General features: G+C 36.5%; 1 protein-coding gene across 2 annotated transcripts in view; it reads right to left on the reverse strand.

The window, feature by feature from the left end:
• Nucleotides 1-22,103: 22,103 nt before the first annotated feature.
• LOC133712542 ((+)-neomenthol dehydrogenase) overlaps nucleotides 22,104-22,259 on the reverse strand; it is a 3,228-nt gene continuing 3,072 nt past the window's right edge. For both annotated transcript variants that reach the window (XM_062138637.1, XM_062138638.1), the window contains exon 4: nucleotides 22,104-22,259. This exon is cut by the window's right edge and continues 303 nt beyond it. In XM_062138637.1, the coding sequence (XP_061994621.1) occupies nucleotides 22,149-22,259 (111 nt within the window). In that variant the 3' untranslated portion in view covers nucleotides 22,104-22,148.

Genomic DNA, 22,259 nt, shown 5'->3' on the forward strand with positions numbered 1-22,259 from the left:
TTCCGCCACTACATAATTTATGTGCTTCCTCAAGCTATGTTATTTAAAAAAAGAATAAAAAATTCAATTAGTACAAATATAAACGCCGTTATGAAGGGTCATCTATTATAAAGAAATAATATCTCACCGTTTTACAATAAAAATTAATTAGTCCAAATATAAACACCGTTATAATTACATCATTATTTATCAAGTAATTATTTTAATTATAATCTATGTCGTATTACAATGAAAAGAAATTACTACAATTATAACGATATTATAATTAAAACATTATTTATCAAGTAATGTTTAACTATAATTTATCAACAAATTAAATGATTTATTAATAAATGCATACCTCATCAACCGCATTCGAACTGCTTTTGTCCAATTACGAGCTTGCCTCAATGCACAATGCCACTCAAAGAGTTCTATCCTGAAAATTTTTCACCTTTCGGACAAAGAGGAAGAAGATAAGCCCTTTCCACTCCAATTTGCAGCAGAGTGTTGCTTCACGCCCCTCCATAGCTCGTTTTTTTTTTTTTTCAATCTTTGCCCAAAGCCGGATTTTGGCTTACATATTACCAAGACTTGCACAATTGAACATCTTCCTCATTCGTCCATCTCCTCCCGGATACGGGCATTTTCATCTTCACTTTGATCTCCCCCTTGTTCAGCCACTGGACGTGCGTTTCCCCTTTGTTCGGCCATATTGGATATAAAAAAATTTGGAAGATGAGAGCTATAGGAAGAGGAGGAAGAACAACTTTGTGTAACTGTGAAATATAATTTTTTGGGTGTGAGATGTAAAATAAAATGTAGGTATTTATAGAGGAATTTTGTGGTTTTTTTTAGAATTTTTTTTTGTTACCATTACCCTTATAATCATACATCTTAATTATATACCGTCAGATCTGGGGAATCAATTGCAACCAACAGCCCAGATGATTTGACCGTTGGTTTCAAAAATTCAAAAAACCCAACAGCTCTCTGCTACGTCTCCTTCTTTGTCACATTTACTATCGCTACGCAACAAAGCTGCGATGCAGCACGCATCCAGCGCTACACGTCAACATGTTGGCCATCACGCGTGTCTTGCTCTCCACTGATTCCGCTTTCATCAACCACGTCCGACTCTGGGCCGAGCTGGTAGACTCCTTCAACTGGGTCAGAATTTCTGTCAAGCCCTTGCCCTTTTTCTACGACTGGGTCAAGAAAAGCCAGATTTTGGCTGGTTAAGGAAGGCCCGATAGAAGGATGATTTTGGTCTCACCAAATCTAGGTGGAGGCCGATCAAGGAAGGCCAGTGGACACGCTCTAATAAGACTATTTTTAGCCCTCTCTAGCCCTTTTCAGACCTATAGTTTGATAGGAGCATTTTAATGCGACGTTTTAACTACATTTCCCTACATTTTCTGCGTTATTTCCTTAATAAAACTCTGTTTAGGAAAGTTTCCATTCTTTGATTGGGAAAGTTCCTATTTGTAGAAAGTTTCTATTTTGTAGTTTCTATTTTTCATTTTTAGAAAGTTTCCTATTTTAGTTTAGGAAAGTTTCCGTTTTTCATTTTAGGAAAGTTTCTATTTTTCATTAACAGTTTTTATTTTCAGGACTTTGGAATAAATGAGCTGAAATGAGCTCATAAATGGAAAGAGGAGCTAGCCAACGTTGGAGGGAGCTGAGACAAGGCACAAGGGCTGCATAAATGAGCTGAAACGAAGATATGAAGTTTTCCTGGTCCAGCCAGGAAATCCTGTTTCAACCAGGAAATCCTGTTCAGAAGAGGAAACTTTGACAAAGCGAGACTCCTAAGGCAACCAGGAAGCATGATCGAAATAATGAAGAAAAATGGCTTTGGGAGAAGACTCCTGGTGGCACTAGGAGACCTTAAGGCTTGAAGATGATGCTTGGAGGCCCAAGAACCTTTTGGATTAATTAGGATTTTCGGCAAAATGAAGAAAGCCCAATTGATTTTGGGTTGTTGGCGTAAAAGAGAGATATTTGTGGAATAAAATCTGATTTTGCCGTGAATTATCTAGAGAATATCAAGGTAGCAACGTGAAAATCAAGAGAAGATAATGAAGAAAACGTTGGAAATATTCTAAGGAGAGTTTCAAGGGATTGTGCAACAAGATAAGGCTCAAAACAAGTCCAGATTCGCTCCTAAATCCCCTCAATATATTTTGGACGAAAATTCAAGAATAAAATCTGATTTTAATGTGAAAATCAAGAGGAAATCAAGGGGAGACGTTAAAGATAAGGCCATGGAGAGTTTTAAGGGAGAAAAAGTCCAAAAGGCGTCCAAATACATTGTCCAAGTGCATCCCTACATATTTGGCCGAATTTTGGAGATAAAATCAGAAATAATTCCTAGATAATTCAGCAAAGGCAAGGGAAGGTTGGAAATGAGTCTAGATACATTGTCTAGATTCATTGTCTTGGTATTTTGGCCGAAATTAAAGAGAGAAAATTCAGAAAAACTCCTTGGCCGTTCCCCTATATAAAGGCTCCTATACTTGACGTTTGAGACACCCCCATAATTCAGAAATTTACTATATACGCGAAAGCTCTCTCCATCCTCTAGAGCAAGCCACGAGTTCAAGCAAGGCCAAGGGAGAAGAAGAATTGCCGTGAGCATCATCATCCACCATCCACCATTGAAGACTTGCTTTCAAGCTTCAAGAGACCACAACGTTTATCATCCATCTTCATCATCATCCACGGTGTAATCCGATTCTCCTTTGTAACCTTTGCTTTGAATTTCGTTGGTTTTGTTCTAGTTGACATATGTGTTTGAATGAATATTAATTTCTGGAATTTTTATGATTAATTGAGAATTTTCAGATTCATATTATTGTTCTTCGAAAGTTGCTTATGTGAGTTTGGTTAATTAAATTTGCGTTATGGATATCTTTTGTATTTTAATCTTATGTGGTTGCAAACACTTAGGGTTTTGATATGAATGTTGCTAGGTTTAAGAACATGAAATCGACTTTTCGTTTTGTGTAAACTTGAATCAAAGTAGTAAAGGTTTTGAACAAAGATCGAGTTTAATTAACGAGGATTGCAATTAGGTGGACTTTTCCATACTAAGTTGTACACTTGAGTTGATAGCCTTTCTATGTGTTTCATGCGTTGAATATGTATGATTGACTAGCTTTCTAGGGCTTGATTACATGTTTGATAGGATTAATTCTAGGTGCTTTCGCTTAGATTAATTAGCATTGAAAAGTAAAAAATGGGAATTCGTTTGCTTTCGAATGGTTCACATGATCAACTCCTTTCTCATGACTTAGATGAACAATGTTAGGGTTTGAATCAATTTTAATCATATGTTTCGGTTTTTGATCTTTGTTCTTTCATTCCATCTTTATTTTTATGTTTTTGCATTTTAATTATTTTGTTTACTTAATTTATTTTCGAAAACCAAAAACAAAATCCCCCCTTTTTGTGTAAAATGTTTATACTTGTAAATGTCTTTGTAATTATTATACTTTGTTTTAATTTTAATTGTTTATTTGTTGACAATGACAGGTGTACCCTCAATCCCCGGAATAGAACGATCCCTACTTACTTTATACTACTAATGACATTTTAGGGTTAAATTATGCGCTTGCTCTAAGCGTATCAATTTTTGGCGCCGTTGCCGGGGAATTGAAAAATCACTTGTTTTTGTTCATAATTGTTGTATATAAACTGTTTGAAATTTAGTTTAAATTAATTAGGTTGTTTTTTTATATTGTTGAACACGAGTTTTAATTGTAAGTTGTAAATTGAATGGAATAGGTGAAGTCTCTTTTGTTAATATTGGCCTAAACCACTTATTGGTACCTAGTTCAAGTCCCTTAAGGTTGAGGGCGGCCTTTATTAACACTTGTTGAACTGTCTTCACACTTATGATCTTTTTCATCCTAGTAAGTATAGCCTATGTGGAATGGTGTCTAGGAAGGGGACAACGTTCATAACGGGTTCTGGATTCAGAAGTGCTTACAAATAGGCGTAAACCACTATGTGGGAGTAGCCTATGCCAAAATGGATCCTACCTCTTGTGTTCGTCCTCCCCTACCTGGCCATTTCAGTAAGGTTGCCCAAAGGATGTAGGAGGGACTTTGTGTCTAGGCGACTATACTTGGGCCGCACGTCCACTTGATTTACCACTTGGAATTAGATTTGATATCAATAATATTTATGACAAAAGAAAATGTAACAAAATGTTGTGATACACTAAAGTAAAAAAAAAAAAAAAAAAAAAAAAAAAAACATTTGTGTAAATATTTTTCATGTTTTTTTTTTTTTTTTACTCACTTGTGTACCTAACTTGTGTCTTGTGTACAATGTACTTGTTAGTTATTTGTAGTTTGTAATTCTTAGTTACTTTTTTTTTTTTTTTTTTTTTTTACATTGTATTTCTTTGTTAATTATAATCACTAACTTTATTTAATGGAGGTATCGTCTGGCTGAAAGACGTTAAATTCAAGCGCTGCTTGGGAGGCAACCCAATTCAGAAATAGCTGTGGAGGAGCCTTCAACGCAGATTTGCTTCTTCCTCCCTATTTCTTTTATCTTTTGTTTTTCTTTTAGTCTTTATTTTCGTAAATTCCATCTCTTTATGCTTAGGTGTTTCATTGCATGCTTATAATTGATTACATTGAGGACAATGCAATATTTAAGTGTGGGGAAAGGGATTTATACTTTTTGAGTCATATATATTGAAAAATACAAAAAAATCAAAAAAATGTCAAAAAAAAAAAAAAAATTCGTTGCTTTTGTTTTTGTTTGAGTCATAGGATGCCCTTCAACTTTTTGTCTCAGCAATCTCTTAGTTTCACAACACCAAGATTAGCACTCAACCAAGAATCAATGTTTAAGCATTCGAGAGTTAATTAAAACATATAATCCACACATACACAAGTAGGACTTGGTTGTAACAATGGTGATGGGTTTAAGCTTAGCATGCTTCAGACAAGTATGATTCAAATCCTCACAAGGTATATCCACTCTTTCTTCTCTCAGATCATGGCAATGCTTAAAAGCTTATTCACTCAAGTATATGTGAAAGATAAACAAAGTGGATCACATATATAGAAACGAAAGCACATATTTTTTTTTCTTTTAAAGATCTCATGAAGGGTATCAATTACTTGCACGAATGGACTGCCATAGGTTCAACTCTTGTAACTCATCTCCACATCAAGGGCTGTCCCATCTTAAGGATCAAGAAGGTCTTCTCAAGGGTTGTAATGGGGCCAAGGCTCAAGGTTTAAAGAAACGAAAGGTAAGGATTAATCAAAGTGTCCTAAAAACCTAGCAGAGCTCATGTAAATGTAGAGACCTCAAGAAATTCCAGCAAGGCATTGCAAAAACGTCACTCCCCATAGAGGTAATATAAAAGGGGCCTAATGTCTTCATGTTGGGCCCAATCTTCAATGTAAACTTCCCTTGACTCTAGTGAAATGGACAAAGGCCAAATTTTTCTGTAGTGGGCCTTCAATTCAAAGTAAACTCCAAGATCACTAAGTATGGGGGACTAAAATCCATATATTTTTCTTTTCTTTTCTAGCCGTACACAAATGTTCTTTTTTTTTTTTTTTTTTTTTCGGCTTTCACATATTTTTTCTTTTCATGGACAAGTATACCCCCACACTTGAACTTTCACCTCTTCTCAATCTTCATTCTTTGCGCCAAAAACCATGTAGTATGTCTCAAAAGATGGCTCCACTAAGTTCTTAGAACAAAGGGTAGGGTTGTAACTATACTAAGGTTCATGGTTAAGGATTTTAAGGGTGATGAACGAAAAGGCTAAATGTAGGCTCAAAGGGGCTTATCTAGGGGGGTCCCACGACGGGCACAAATAGGGACACAAGTTCATTTGGCAATGGTGGTAATTCCTAGGGTGCCTCTATCCCTTCCAGAATCAGGGCCATGTATTGATATCACGTCTCAACAAGCACAAGAGCGAATTCTAGCATTCTCTAGTCCATTAAACTTAATCTATGGCAAGCAGTCAATCAAGATGAAAGAATAATGAGATCATCAAAACATCGCCAAGAAATTAAGAATATATATTTTTCATTTCACTCCAAGAAAAAGGGACATGGCTCAAATATCTCACATGGGTTTTATGAATCAAAACTCGTCCTAACATGCTCATATTCTGTACCAAGGTTATGCAATCCATATCCACTACACATGCATACATTTTTCATATATCTCAATTAACCAAAGAATACCATGTTAAAATCATCTCAATATTGTGATCCTCTTTTAGCCATGATTTCAGAGATATAGAATCATCCTAGACAGTTGAAACAATTAAAGAGTTAATAAAAACACAAAGTATAATATTTACATTATAAACAAATTATATACATTTTACACGAAATTAAAGGGGGGATTTTGTTTTTGGTTTTTGAAAATAAAAATAAGTAATTAAAACAATTAAAATGCAAAAACATAAAAATACAAATGGGATGAGAGAACAAAGATCAAAAACCGAAACATATGATTAAAATCGATTCAAACCCTAATATTGCTCATCTAAGTCATGAGAAAGGAGTTGATCATGTGAACCATTCGAAAGCAAACGAATTCCCATTTTTTACTTTTCAATGACTTTTCGTTTTGTGTAAACTTGAATCAAAGTAGTAAAGGTTTTGAACAAAGATCGAGTTTAATTAACGAGGATTGCAATTAGGTGGACTTTTCCATACTAAGTTGTACACTTGAGTTGATAGCCTTTCTATGTGTTTCATGCGTTGAATATGTATGATTGACTAGCTTTCTAGGGCTTGATTACATGTTTGATAGGATTAATTCTAGGTGCTTTCGCTTAGATTAATTAGCATTGAAAAGTAAAAAATGGGAATTCGTTTGCTTTCGAATGGTTCACATGATCAACTCCTTTCTCATGACTTAGATGAGCAATATTAGGGTTTGAATCGATTTTAATCATATGTTTCGGTTTTTGATCTTTGTTCTCTCATCCCATTTGTATTTTTATGTTTTTGCATTTTAATTGTTTTAATTACTTATGTTTTTTTTTTTTTTTTTTTTTACTCACTTGTGTACCTAACTTGTGTCTTGTGTACAATGTACTTGTTAATTATTTGTAGTTTGTAATTCTTAGTTACTTGTTTTTATACATTGTATTTGTTTGTTAATTATAATCACTAACTTTATTTAATGGAGGTACCGTCTGGCTGAAAGACGTTAAATTCAAGCGCTGCTTGGGAGGCAACCCAATTCAGAAATAGCTGTGAAGGAGTCTACCTACACAGATTTGCTTTCTCTTTCCCTATTTCTTTTTATTTTTCATTTTTTTTTTCTCTTTCGTTTTTCTTTTAGAATTTATTTTCATAAATGCCTTTTATCTATGCTTACTTGTTTCATTGCATGCTTATTCTTAATTACATTGAGGACAATGCAATATTTAAGTGTGGGGGAAGGGATTTACCTTTGAGTCTTTTATTTTGAGTCATATATTGAAAAAATAAAATAAAAATTGAAAAATGTCAAAAAAATTAAAAAAAAAAAAATTCGTTGCTTTTGTTTTGTTTTGAGTCATAGGATGCCCCTTCAACTGTCTAGGATGATTCTATATCTCTGAAATTATGACTAAAAGAGGATCACAATATTGAGATGATTTTAACATGGTATTCTTTGGTTAATTGAGATATATGAAAAAATGTGTGCATGAGTAGTGGATATGAATCTCGTGACCTTGGTACAGAATATGAGCATGTTAAGATGAGTTTTGATTCATAAAAGCCCATGTGAGATATTTGAGCCATGTTCTTTTTCTTGGAGTGAAAATGAAAAATATATATTCTTAATTTCTTGGCGATGTTTTGATGATCTCATTATTCTTTCATTTGATTGATTGCTTGCCATAGATTAAGTTTAATGGACTAGAGAATGCTAGAATTCGCTCTTGTGCTTGTTAAGACGTTATATCAATACATGGCCCTGATTTTGGAAGGGATAGAGGCACCCTAGGAATTTCCACCATTGCCATATTAACTTGTGTCCCTATTTGTGCCCGTCGTGGGACCCCCCTAGATAAGCCCCTTTGAGCCTACATTTAGCCTTTTCGTTCATCACCCTTAAAATCTTTAACCTAAGCCTTAGTATAGCTATAGCCCTACCCTTTGTCCTAAGGACTTAGTGGAGCTAAATTGAGACTTTACTTGAAGATTTTTGGCGTCAATATTGAAGAATAAGAAGAGGTGAAAGTTCAAGTGTGGGGGTAGACTTGTCCATAAAGAAAAAAATTATGTGAAAGCCGTGAAAAATGAAAAGAAAAGAAAAAAAAAATTGTGTACGGCTAGAAAAGAAAAAAAAAAAAAAAAATATGTTTATGGATTTTAGTCCCCCATACTTAGTGATCTTGGAGTTTGTTTTGAATTGAAGGCCCACTACAGGAAAATTTGGCCTTTGTCCATTTCACTAGAGTTCAAGGGAAGTTTACATTGAAGATTGAGCCCAACATGAAGACATTAGGCCCCTTTTATGCTACCTCTAGGGGAAGTGACGTTTTTGCAATGCTTTGGTGGATTTCTTGAGGTCTCTACATTTACATGAGCTCTGCTAGGTTTTTAGGACACTTTGATAAATCCTTACCTTTCGTTTCTTTAAACCTTGAGCCTTGGCCACATTACAACCCTTGAGAAGACCTTCTTGATCCTTAAGATGGGACAGCCCTTGATGTGGAGATGAGTTACAAGAGTTGAACCTATGGCTTGAGTCCATTCGTGCAAGTAATTGATATCCTTCATGAGATCTTTTTAAAAAAATAAAAATAAAAAATTATAGTCACAAAGTGCTTTTCGTTTCTTATATATGTGAGTTATTTGATTGTCTCAAAATACTTTCTCTCACATATAACTGAGTGATTATAAGCTTTTAAGCATTGCCATGATCAGAGAGAAGAAAGAGTGAATATACCTTGTGAGGATTTGAATCATACTTGTCTGAAACATGCTAAGCTTAACCCCATCACCTTTGTTACAACCAAGTCCTACTTGTGTATGTGTGGATTATATGTTTCAATTAACTCTCGAATGCCTAAATATTGATTCTTTGTTGAGTGCTAATCTTGGTGTTGTGAAAGTAAGAGATTGCTGAGACAAAAAGTTGAAGGGCAATAGAGTCTTTATATTTGTTTGAGTCTTTGAAATTTTCGTTGAGTCTTAGTGTGTGTCTTAGTGTGATTTTACTAAGGGACTAGCAAAAGCTAAGTGTGGGGGAATTTGATAGGAGCATTTTAATGCGACGTTTTAACTGCATTTCCCTACATTTTCTGCGTTATTTCCTTAATAAAACTCTGTTTAGGAAAGTTTCCATTCTTTGATTGGGAAAGTTCCTATTTGTAGAAAGTTTCTATTTTGTAGTTTCTATTTTTCATTTTTAGAAAGTTTCCTATTTTAGTTTAGGAAAGTTTCCGTTTTTCATTTTAGGAAAGTTTCTATTTTTCATTAACAGTTTTTATTTTCAGGACTTTGGAATAAATGAGCTGAAATGAGCTCATAAATGGAAAGAGGAGCTAGCCAACGTTGGAGGGAGCTGAGACAAGGCACAAGGGCTGCATAAATGAGCTGAAACGAAGATATGAAGTTTTCCTGGTCCAGCCAGGAAATCCTGTTTCAACCAGGAAATCCTGTTCAGAAGAGGAAACTTTGACAAAGCGAGACTCCTAAGGCAACCAGGAAGCATGATCGAAATAATGAAGAAAAATGGCTTTGGGAGAAGACTCCTGGTGGCACTAGGAGACCTTAAGGCTTGAAGATGATGCTTGGAGGCCCAAGAACCTTTTGGATTAATTAGGATTTTCGGCAAAATGAAGAAAGCCCAATTGATTTTGGGTTGTTGGCGTAAAAGAGAGATATTTGTGGAATAAAATCTGATTTTGCCGTGAATTATCTAGAGAATATCAAGGTAGCAACGTGAAAATCAAGAGAAGATAATGAAGAAAACGTTGGAAATATTCTAAGGAGAGTTTCAAGGGATTGTGCAACAAGATAAGGCTCAAAACAAGTCCAGATTCGCTCCTAAATCCCCTCAATATATTTTGGACGAAAATTCAAGAATAAAATCTGATTTTAATGTGAAAATCAAGAGGAAATCAAGGGGAGACGTTAAAGATAAGGCCATGGAGAGTTTTAAGGGAGAAAAAGTCCAAAAGGCGTCCAAATACATTGTCCAAGTGCATCCCTACATATTTGGCCGAATTTTGGAGATAAAATCAGAAATAATTCCTAGATAATTCAGCAAAGGCAAGGGAAGGTTGGAAATGAGTCTAGATACATTGTCTAGATTCATTGTCTTGGTATTTTGGCCGAAATTAAAGAGAGAAAATTCAGAAAAACTCCTTGGCCGTTCCCCTATATAAAGGCTCCTATACTTGACGTTTGAGACACCCCCATAATTCAGAAATTTACTATATACGCGAAAGCTCTCTCCATCCTCTAGAGCAAGCCACGAGTTCAAGCAAGGCCAAGGGAGAAGAAGAATTGCCGTGAGCATCATCATCCACCATCCACCATTGAAGACTTGCTTTCAAGCTTCAAGAGACCACAACGTTTATCATCCATCTTCATCATCATCCACGGTGTAATCCGATTCTCCTTTGTAACCTTTGCTTTGAATTTTGTTGGTTTTGTTCTAGTTGACATATGTGTTTGAATGAATATTAATTTCTGGAATTTTTATGATTAATTGAGAATTTTCAGATTCATATTATTGTTCTTCGAAAGTTGCTTATGTGAGTTTGGTTAATTAAATTTGCGTTATGGATATCTTTTGTATTTTAATCTTATGTGGTTGCAAACACTTAGGGTTTTGATATGAATGTTGCTAGGTTTAAGAACATGAAATCGACTTTTCGTTTTGTGTAAACTTGAATCAAAGTAGTAAAGGTTTTGAACAAAGATCGAGTTTAATTAACGAGGATTGCAATTAGGTGGACTTTTCCATACTAAGTTGTACACTTGAGTTGATAGCCTTTCTATGTGTTTCATGCGTTGAATATGTATGATTGACTAGCTTTCTAGGGCTTGATTACATGTTTGATAGGATTAATTCTAGGTGCTTTCGCTTAGATTAATTAGCATTGAAAAGTAAAAAATGGGAATTCGTTTGCTTTCGAATGGTTCACATGATCAACTCCTTTCTCATGACTTAGATGAACAATGTTAGGGTTTGAATCAATTTTAATCATATGTTTCGGTTTTTGATCTTTGTTCTTTCATTCCATCTTTATTTTTATGTTTTTGCATTTTAATTATTTTGTTTACTTAATTTATTTTCGAAAACCAAAAACAAAATCCCCCCTTTTTGTGTAAAATGTTTATACTTGTAAATGTCTTTGTAATTATTATACTTTGTTTTAATTTTAATTGTTTATTTGTTGACAATGACAGGTGTACCCTCAATCCCCGGAATAGAACGATCCCTACTTACTTTATACTACTAATGACATTTTAGGGTTAAATTATGCGCTTGCTTTGAGCGTATCATAGTTCTTTGGACCTTTTGTTATTATAGCCCATAATTTAGAAAAAATGGCTAGAGATCTCAATATGATCCTCTTATTGAAGATGGCCTTACTACAATTTTGTTTTGCTTTGTTGGTTTATATTAAAAAAAATTTATGGTGCATGATTATAGTTGCTACTGCTCGAACATGGGCATTTGTAAGATTCTTAAAGTCAATTTTGTTTGGTTTCATATATCTTCTTCTTTATATCAAAATAAGCTTTTGGGCTGTTATCTCATTTTGGTCCTTGAATCTCTGAGGTCCTTAATCAAAGACATTTTTCTTTTATCAATTTTATTGACTATATGGAATCACAGACTAGAATCAAGTACCAAGCTTTGTAATTCAAAGTTTGAGACTTTAGTTTTGGACATTCACTGTAACATGATTGCAATATGTGAGATTGTGTTTCCTTCAATAAAAAAGTTTAAACTTCAATTTTATTGAAACTCTTTTTGTAGGGTTTGGTTTTCGATTTTCAGCCTAAAATAACTTGGATCAAGCAATAGCTCGGTATATCATTATGTACATACCATTACTCATGAATAACTAATCGGAAGGTCTAAAGGAATTTTACGTTAAATGAAACTAAAAACCCTAATTCGTCAACCATTCGAAACCTAAAGCTCCAGTTCTCCTCGTAATCAACCCAAATTTCACCAATACCATCATTTTCACAATTCTAATGTTCTTCAATAGAAATGAAGAAAGCCCAACGGTCGAATTTCCATAAAAAATCGACATCTGAGAACCTGAAGTTTGAACTTCTTTGATTAATATCAAACCTTCATCAAAATCTTCCAAATTTCACCAACACATTCAAGATGTCGAGCCCTAGCTAACGAGCCAAAGCAAAAGGCCTGAAGCGGCCCAATGCACCCTAACGTGCTGCCAATTCTGACCACTCATTTGGGCTGCGAAACCTACATCAAAATATTCATGGCAACAAGCCCAGCAATTCCTTAAGTACTACAAAGTCTAAAAACAACTATAGAAGTCAGAAATTACCCATAAAGTTTGAATTTCCTGAAATCTTTAGATCTTCGATTCTTCCTCCTCACATTGAATCAATGGATGGGGCTTGGGGGGTTTGAACTGCGGTGAAGAGAGCTTCCAAACTTGTTTGATGGCGCCACCTGAAACAGCCAAAGCACGGTGATCGAATCGGGTCAAGGCGACGATCTACCGTGAGCTTCAATGCCTCGATTCCCTTTCTTCGCTGCAAATCGAGGCTAGGGAAGGTGACATGTGTGGTCAGCGTGGAGAGAAAGTTCCAACGCGACTGATGCAGCGACAACGATGGTCGGACAGCGGAAAACCCCCCGAGTCAACATTTTAGGTCGAGTCGTGAAATCTGGGTTGCGCTAAGAGAGTTTCCAAAATTTGGGTTTGACTGAAAATGGAAACTTACCATGGTGAGATTTCCTATTTATAGTAAGTTTCCCGAAACCGTAGTTTTTGATTTTTAGACCATAACTTCTACATATAAACTCCGATTATGCGTGCCACGAATCCACAAACTCAGTTTAACGTCCTCTACGACTTTCGTGAATGACGTTTTATCTACATGTGAACGGAATAAAAAGTTAACTTTTAGGTCCACTAAAAGTTCAGGACGTAACATCAGAGTCTATTACTCGAGCTGGGGAGGCTCATCATTGTATGGTGATCATTCTTCCCTGTTTTGATTTCCCCTTTTTGACCAGTGCGCTAAAATGGACCCGAATAACAAACTTTTGAGTTTTTTGTTTTAAAGGAACTTTATAAATTGTTGCATGCATTGGTTTTGAAGAAAGAACTAAATGGGAAAGTATTAAAATTTTCTTCCTTTATTTTTATTTAAGATTATTATTTTTATCCAATCACGCTAATGTTTTCTAAATACTTTTTCCTAGGACCTTCTATTTCAAATGCCTAGTCTGTAGATTAGCTGGTTCGGCATAGCAGGAGTTGAGGCATAGCATTCTTCTGTTGCTACAGTTTTGTTGTAGGTTACCTCTTTAACCTACTTGTAAAATAATTCATTTTCGATCTCTAGATTGTTTTGATAACTTGTGGGATTATTGTCTTAATTTGGAAGTTGTATTTGTGTATTTAAGAAACTGTTGGATCTTGGATATTCAGAAGTGTTAGATTGATGTTGTATTTGTGATTGTGGGGGAGTCTGGTTGCTGTATTTATGGGGAGCATGTAAACTCCAGTAGTTGAGGTTGGATTTGTGAATTTAGAAGTGAAAATTCAAAGTCTACAAGTTTTTGGTAGTCCATTTTTAGGAGTGATTCCACGGAATTTTCGGTAGAGTTATTCCTAAGGTGGACCACACAGGGCCACTTCAAATTTCTCAGTGAAATCCGGGTGGGTCCTGTCAGCAGGACAGGTGCCCAAGTCAAATGATCAGACGCTTCACTAAAATTGAGTGTCCACCCAAAATGAAATGAGTCATTGTGCCTCCTACCAAAAAATGGAAGGAAGTCAATCGACAAAAGTCTACTTCAAATCCTGAACCCAAAATAAAATATTTGACTCATCAAAAATAGAGTGTGACTCACCATAAAAGCTCGACTCTTCATAATGGGTGTCCAAATCAACTTTACACTTACTTTAAGTTTCAGGCTCAATCAAGCAACGTGAGGCCCATTTCAAGTCTGTTGCCCAATTACAAGCTCGGCATGACGGGTGTCCAATGAAAACGTGCAATTGACAAATCCACTAAAAAATTTCGCCATTCAATCGACACAAAACCGGAATTCAAATTGAATGAACTACGGTCAGTTTGATCCCACAAAGGATACATATGCAATCTAGCGATCTACTAGATGCAACCACAAAGCCAAACAAAGTCCCTGACTCCGCCAGTCAAATTCAGCATGTCCTGAATTGAATCACTAACTCTAGTCAAATTCTTCGAACACTAGAAGATCAAATCATTCCCAAATTACACCAAAATTCCAAGGGCTCTAAACCCTCTAAAATCTCCCAAACACCAAGTTCAAAAAATAAATGGGTCATCTACCCATTTGAATCCTAGATACCAGAACTACATAAGGTTTGATTTCGAAAAGGGTATGTACGCAATCTAGAACCAAATTAATCTAAATGTAACTGTGTCTCAGACACAAAATTGAATCCCTGGTTTACTTCGACCAAATTCGCCCCAAAGACGTCTATTCTCATTCCAAAATCAAAAGCCTTCCAATCGGTCTTTTACTCATTGGAACTCTTGAACTGTGAGTGGCTTGATCCCTCTCAAAGGGTACATGGGCAACCCATTCAAATATCGGGGTGCAGCCGCAAAAATAAACAAACATACATCCTCTCAATTGGTTTCTCCATAAATGAAATCAAATGGTGTTTCCCTGTAATAAGGGATTTTAATTAAGACACATATTCTGTCTTAAATGGGTCGAATTTGAAATAATTAAAACTCAATTCACTAAATGAATATAAGTTAAAATTATGTTTGGTGACATTTTCGCTCACTGTGTGCAATTTTTACTCAACATTCATTCAGCACCTTAGAGACACACGGTTGAATAACCTCAACCGCTACTTTCATAGCCTCATAATCTATATCCGAAGCAGTAAACATCTTCGTGAAATAAGAAGACACCACCCATTCCATGCCTTCATCATCTTCACACTACTTTCCTATTTCATCAAACAAACCTTTTAACATATTCTTCTATTTTCTATTGGCAGCTTTCCTATGAAAGTAGCCTGTATTCCTATCCCCTTCTTTTAACCAGGTTACTTTGGAACGCTGTTTCCAGAAGGTTTCCTCCTGAGACAATAACATTTGTAGTCACTCCATCAACTGCTTTTTCTCTACATAAACTACCGCAGTAATGGAAATTTTTAACATCCATAAGCTCCTCCGTTGATGGCATCACCATCCATTGTCGTCATCCTCCTCCTTGTATAGCCACCTTGAAGCTGCCTTGCATCCTTGGAAGCTTGAAGAGACATCATCAAGGGCTGCCATCAACTTTCATCATCTCTTTTCACGATTTTTCCATCCTTTTGTAATAGATATGTTTTCTTTTGTGATTTTCGAAACTATGTGAAACTAATCTTATGTTAGGGGAAATTTTGAAGCCCCATATTATGTGATAATCATGTTTATGTGTTCTTAATATTCTTTACTCTGCATTTTTGTGGGATGATTAATTGATTTCGGTTTCTTGATATCTTTTACATGTTATTGTTCTTCAGTTGCAAACTTAGGATTATATGGATGTAATTAGAGCTAGAATTAGGTTAATATTTTGTGACCCTAATTTGAAAGTAGTAAAGGCTATGAACAATAGTTAAAATTAATTAATTTGTGTTCTTGACTAGACATGCTTTGTGTACTAGGATGAATATAATTATCAACTAAACTTTCACATGCTCTTAATGATTTGAATATGTTGTTAATAGGATTGCTTTGATATCTTGCTTGCATGTTTTGAAATATGTTAGTTTAGTGCTTTGCTAAATTAATTGTGTAAAGGAAAGTAAAATAAGGGATATTGTTTGCTTTTAACTTTGTTTCGTGGTTGATAGCTTCTCACGCCATTAGTAAATGATATTAGGATTCATAACTTGATTTGATCATATTTGGCGGTGGATATATTGTTTCTAACATTCTCATTCATTGATTTCTAAAATTATTCTTTGTTTTCTTTACTTTACGTTTTCAAAACCCCAAATCCTAAAACGTTATCATTTTATGTTTCTTTTAGTTTTCTTAATTTTATTCTTCTCCTCCCCTAATTATGTTTTCGTAAATTGTTTTTAGGTTTCTAGTTTATATTGTTTCAATTTCATAACTTAGTTGATTTGTTAGATAGTAATTATGAACAATCCTTGCTTGCTCTATATTATGATTTTATCAGAACTGATGGCTTAGAATATGGTGATAATTTTATTCTTCTCCATGAGGAATATATACTGATACATCCCTATACATTAAGGTAAGTAATAAACAAGATATTAGACTCCTATAAGATATCTGATTACAATAGGAAACATGATCCTAATTAAACACAGAATATTCACAGCTCATTCCAACACTCCCCCTCAAGTTGGTGCATAGATGTCAATCATGCCCAACTTGTCAAGTGAGCTGTTGAATACTTTTCCGGATACTGCCTTGGTAAGGACATCCACCAACTGGTCCTCTGATTGAACGAAAGGAAACTGAATTATTTTCCTGTCCAAATTCTCCTTGATGAAATGTCGATCTACCTCTACATGCTTTGTACAATCATGTTGAATAGGATTGTGCGCAATCTCAATTGCTGCTTGGTTGTCACAGTGCAAACTCATTGAACTCTTACTCCTGAAGCCCAAATCTTTTAATAGTTGTCTAATCCATAACAGCTCACAAACACCATGAGCCATGTCTCTAAATTCAGCCTCAGCACTGGACCTAGCAACGACCTTTTGTTTCTTACTCCGCCATGTCACAAGATTTCCTCCAACAAAAGTGAAATATCTTGAAGTAGACCTTCTATCTACCTTTGAACCTGTCTAATTAGAGTCTGTATAACCTTCAATTGTCAATTCTCCTTTCTTGGTAAACAACCCCTTACCTGGGGCAGCCTTTAAATACCTTAGAATTCGATAAACTGCATTCATGTGTTCTTCACTAGGTGCATGCATAAACTGACTCACCACACTTACTGCATAGGCAATATCTGGCCTAGTATGTGATAAATATATTAATCGACCAACAAGACATTGATACCTGGATTTATTTGTGGGGACTTGATCTTTGTACTCAGCAAGTTTATGATTCATCTCCATAGGTGTTTCAGCTGGTTGACAATCAAGCATTCCAGTCTCTGTTAATAAATCAAGGACAAACTTTCGCTGTGACAATGAGATCCCCTTCTTTGACCTTGCTACCTCAATTCCCAAAAAATACTTCAACTGCCCAAGATCTTTCATCTCAAACTCTGTAGCTAAATGTTCTTGTAATGCTTTTCTTTCTACTGGATCATCACCAATGACCACCATATCATCTACATATACTATGAGTGCTGTTAACTTCCCTGATTTGCGTTTGATGAAAAGAGTATGATCTGAGTTACTCTGTCGATACCCAAATGACTTCATAGCTTTTGTGAACCTTCCAAACCATGCCCTTGGTGACTGCTTTAGACCATACAATGACTTCTTCAATTTACACACCTTACCCACATAAATAGGTTTGCACTGGCTCCCTGGTGGCACATCCATGTAGACTTCCTCTTCTAGATCTCCATGTAGAAATGCATTCTTAACATCAAACTGTTGTAATGGCTAATCATAAGTGGCAGCCAAGGACATGAGCACTCGAATGGTATTGATCTTTGCCACAGGGGCAAATGTCTCTTGATAGTCCACTCCATACTTCTGTGTATATCCCTTTGCCACGAGCAGTACCTTATACCGATCTATGCTCCCATATGCTTTTAGCTTCACTGTAAATATCCATCTACACCCGACAGTCTTCTTCCCTTGAGGCAAGGGCACAATCTCCCAAGTAGCATTCTTTTGTAGTGCCTCCATCTCTTCACTCATTGTTTTTCGCCACTTTGGATCATCTAATGCTTCCTGCATTTTTCTAGGAATAGCCACAGTGGATAATTGATTTATAGTTAGTGCATATGACTCGGACAACCTATGGGTAGACACATAATTAGCTATTGGATATTTGGCTTTTGCTCTAGGGTCCGGATCATATTGTTTTCTTGGGATTCCCTTATTAGGCCTCTGGGAATATCTAGGTTCAATAGATTTTGTAGGAACAGATGACTGAATGGACTCACTAGGATTATAAAGAACAATTTCTTGGCAAGGATTTACCTGTGGAAGGGACTCCCGAGAAGTATCCTCATGCAATGGTGTCAAAGGAGAAACAGAAGGGGGGAAATTAGTACTGGACTTCGACTGGTCAACGTTGTCATGAAGCTGGTTTGACTGGTCGAGCTCATCATTCAATTGGTCGAAAATCTGCGTTTCTAGAGGAGTTTCTGGAGGGGTACTCGACTGGTCGAACCCCTCGTTCGACTCTTCAAAAAAATGTTGCCGCGTCTGCTGCGTCAATTGCTCTTCAATGTATTCAAGTTCAGAGAAGATCTTTTGAGGATTCTCTTCCATACACCCATTCTTCCCCTAAAGAGAAGAATCAGAGCCATTCTTTTTAAAATATGCTTCATCTTCATGAAAAGAGACATCCAAAGAAACATGAAGGATCTTTGTCTGAGGATCATAACAACGGTACCCCTTCTGGAATTCGGCATAACCAACAAAGATACACTTCTTGGCGCAGGGATCAAGTTTGCTCCTTTGATGTTTGGGTATGTGTACATAGGCCACACACCCAAAAATTCAAGGTTCCAGATTAGGTAGTATCGGGGCAGAGACCAATCTACCCAACTTCTGCTGAGGAGTTTCGAAATCAATCACACTAGATGGAGTGCGATTGATGAGATAAGCTGCAGACTTCAAGGCTTCACCCCAATACTCACGGGCTACATTCATACCAAAGAGAGAGGCACGAAGGACTTCCAGCAACTGACGATTCTTTCGTTCCGCTAGCCCATTTTGCTGTGGTGTATATGAACATGAGGTTTGGTGACGAATTCCTTGACTGCGGCAAAAATCAGCCATTGCATTACTCATGTATTCGCCGCCATTATCAGTTTGAAAAACTTGGATATTCTTTTGATATTGAGAAGAGACCATTGTATGGAATTCCTGAAAGGTTTTAAAGACTTCTCCCCTATGCTTCAATAACACGACCCAAGTCATTCGAGTACACTCATCAATAAATGTAACAAAATAAGTAGCACTCGAGAAAGTAGAATACTTCGCCGGGCCCCAAACATCGGAGTCTCATAAAGGGAATTGAACTTTTATTAAAACTTGGAGCATAATAAATCCGGTGGCTTTTGGCCAGTTCACAAACTTCACACTTAAAATCATAATCACTAACCACTGAAAACAAATGTGGTTGTAGTTTCCTAAGATATCCAAAAAAAAAGATGGCCTAAACATCGATGCCATAACCAAACTGATGCTCTTGCTTCTTCTACTCCCCCTGTCTTGTGTGCTTGTCCCAATTTCTGATTGCCTTTATCTGTCAAGTCCAGGTAGTACAAGTTTCCCCTTCTAACACCATAGCCAAGAATCTTTCGGGTTAGGATATCCAGAAATATACAAAAGGAAGGCCACAAAATTACTAGACAGGATAGGGCCATAGTGATTTGGCCAACAGATAAGAGACTATAAGTTAATGATGGGACAATAAGAACAGTATCTAAAGTAAGAGAGGGTGAAAGAGTGATAGAACCTTCCCCAGAAACTGGAGAAGGACTACCATCAGCAGTAGAGATAATGGCCTGAGATGAAAGTTTGATTGAATGAAGTATAGTTGGGTCATTCGTTATATGATCTGATGCACCTATGTTAATTATCCAAGTAGTATTACTAGAAATAGCAGTAACATTCAAAGTCTTACCGGGATTACCTGTCTGAGTCACATTAGCGGTTGCTTGTGCGTTTCCTTGATCTGGAGATGTTTCTGAAGTATTTATTGCAGCTTTGCCTCCAAGATTCTTCCGAGGCTTCTTGGTGAAATCCCACCATTCTAGATAGCCAATAATCTCATAGCACTTCCATTTAGAATGACCTGATTCCCCACAATGCTGACAAACTAAACCTCCAGGCCGAGATAGGGAAGAATTGTACCGAGGCTGAGGATTTTGTGGGGAAGCACTGGGTTTGGCTGAAGATGATCCAGAAGGCAGGCCTTGTCTAGGACGAGTAACTGCTAATACCGAGCCTTTAGAACTGCTGGAGAGCTACCCATAGTCTTCTTTTGTTGATCCACCATGCGGACATAAGCATAGCTGCTCTCAAGATCTAATTTGGGCTCTTTGCGCAAAATTTCTCCACGCACCTGATCAAAATCAGAGTCCAGACCACTCAAGAAAAATATGGACCCGGAGTCGGGCCATTGCAGCGCTGAGTTGAGTCACTCCCGCTACCGTGTCTTCTTGAGTTGTGCTCCTGTGATCAATCTCTTGAAAAATAGCAATCAATTCATTGTAATATGTAGAGAGAGGTCTCCCATTTTGCAGAGTAGTGAAGGACTTCCGATTCAATTCGAAAATCCGAGTTTCATCAGACCCCTTCATAGAAAGTTTTGGAAACGGCATCCCAGATTTCCCGAGCTATACCAAGTCGAATGAACCTCTGCATAAGTGTTGGAATCATTGAATCAATCAGCCAACTCTTGACTTTGTGGTTGGTAGTGATCCACGTATCATAGTTGGGATCTCCAAGCGGTGGCTTGGTTACTGCTCCAGTAAGATAGCCCGCTTTATTGCGAGCACCAATACGCATCTCCATAACCTAAGACCAAAGAGAATAGTTGGTCTCATCGAGGATGACTCCTGTAGGGAATGGGGAAGAATCATTGTGGTATTGAACATGAACAACTGGTGGAACTGGTGAGGCAGAATCAGATGAGGATGGAAGTACTTTGGTGGTTTCGTCAATGGCCATGATTCAGAATTTGGATTTCTTTTCGGGTTTCTGTACTTGCAGCAGGATGTGATGAGCACTTCGAAATTCGGGACAAATTCGGATTTGGAATTCGGGATTCAAAGGTAGGAGATGTTGTCCTAAGAGTTAGGATCGAACATGCTTTGATACCATATCAAAACTGATGGTTTAGAATATGGTGATAATTTTATTCTTCTCCATAAGGAGGAATATATACTAATACATCCCTATACATTAAGGTAAGTAATAAACAAGATATTAGGCTCCTATAAGATATCTGATTACAATAGGAAACATGATCCTAATTAAACACAGAATATTCACAGCTCATTCCAACAGATTTGACAATTTTCGTAGAGTTAAGTTGTGTGCTAGGTTTTGGCATACCAGAACCCTAATGGAGATTTTTTTATTTTAATTGATATTTCGAAAACTAATGAGTTGTCAATGAGGTAAATGTTACATGAAAAATAGAATGTATAAGAAATATGTAGGTAGTACTGGCTTACTCGGTAGATTGACCTGATCCTTGTCAGCCTAATTCGGAAGGCCTTCCAAATGATTTGATTCATTTTAGTCTATTTCATGTGTATGATTTCTCAATGTGGTAGCACAACTAAATTGTTTAAATAAGAGTCACGATGACCAATCAAAATATATATTATGAGTTGAAGGGGGTGAAGAAGTTCATGAGGTCAATGTATCTGGGAGCAGTGAAAGACAATACCCAAGAGGTTGCGATGCGATGGTTATAGTTAGGGAGGTCAGGCTAGCTGGAGACATCATCATATATAGAAATTGTCAAATTCATTGGTGATGCGTATTTTGGTCGGTACTTTTGGCTTGAATCGCTTGATTCGTTTGTTAGCGTAGCTGTTGTAAAATACTTTTTTTTTTCTTAAGAGTTGACCGAGTCGATCGATCACCTCCAATTCTACCAAATACACACTACTCGATTGAGATTCGATCCAATTAATTATTAAATTTTACACACCAAAAATAAGTATTACGTACCCAGAACCTTTCACATGCGAAAGATGCCTACATATATTCTTAATCTCAGTTCTTCATTAATCATGATCGAATTTCTGAGTTATAACTTGGAGGATACCACCACATTATTATTACTGGTACTACTGCTACTACCCCATAGAAAAAATTTTCCACTCTGTATCTTGTCCGGAGGAAGCAAGGCCAGCCTAGC

This window comes from Rosa rugosa, chromosome 5 (assembly GCF_958449725.1).
Source record: "Rosa rugosa chromosome 5, drRosRugo1.1, whole genome shotgun sequence".
NCBI classification, from domain to species: domain Eukaryota; kingdom Viridiplantae; phylum Streptophyta; class Magnoliopsida; order Rosales; family Rosaceae; genus Rosa; species Rosa rugosa.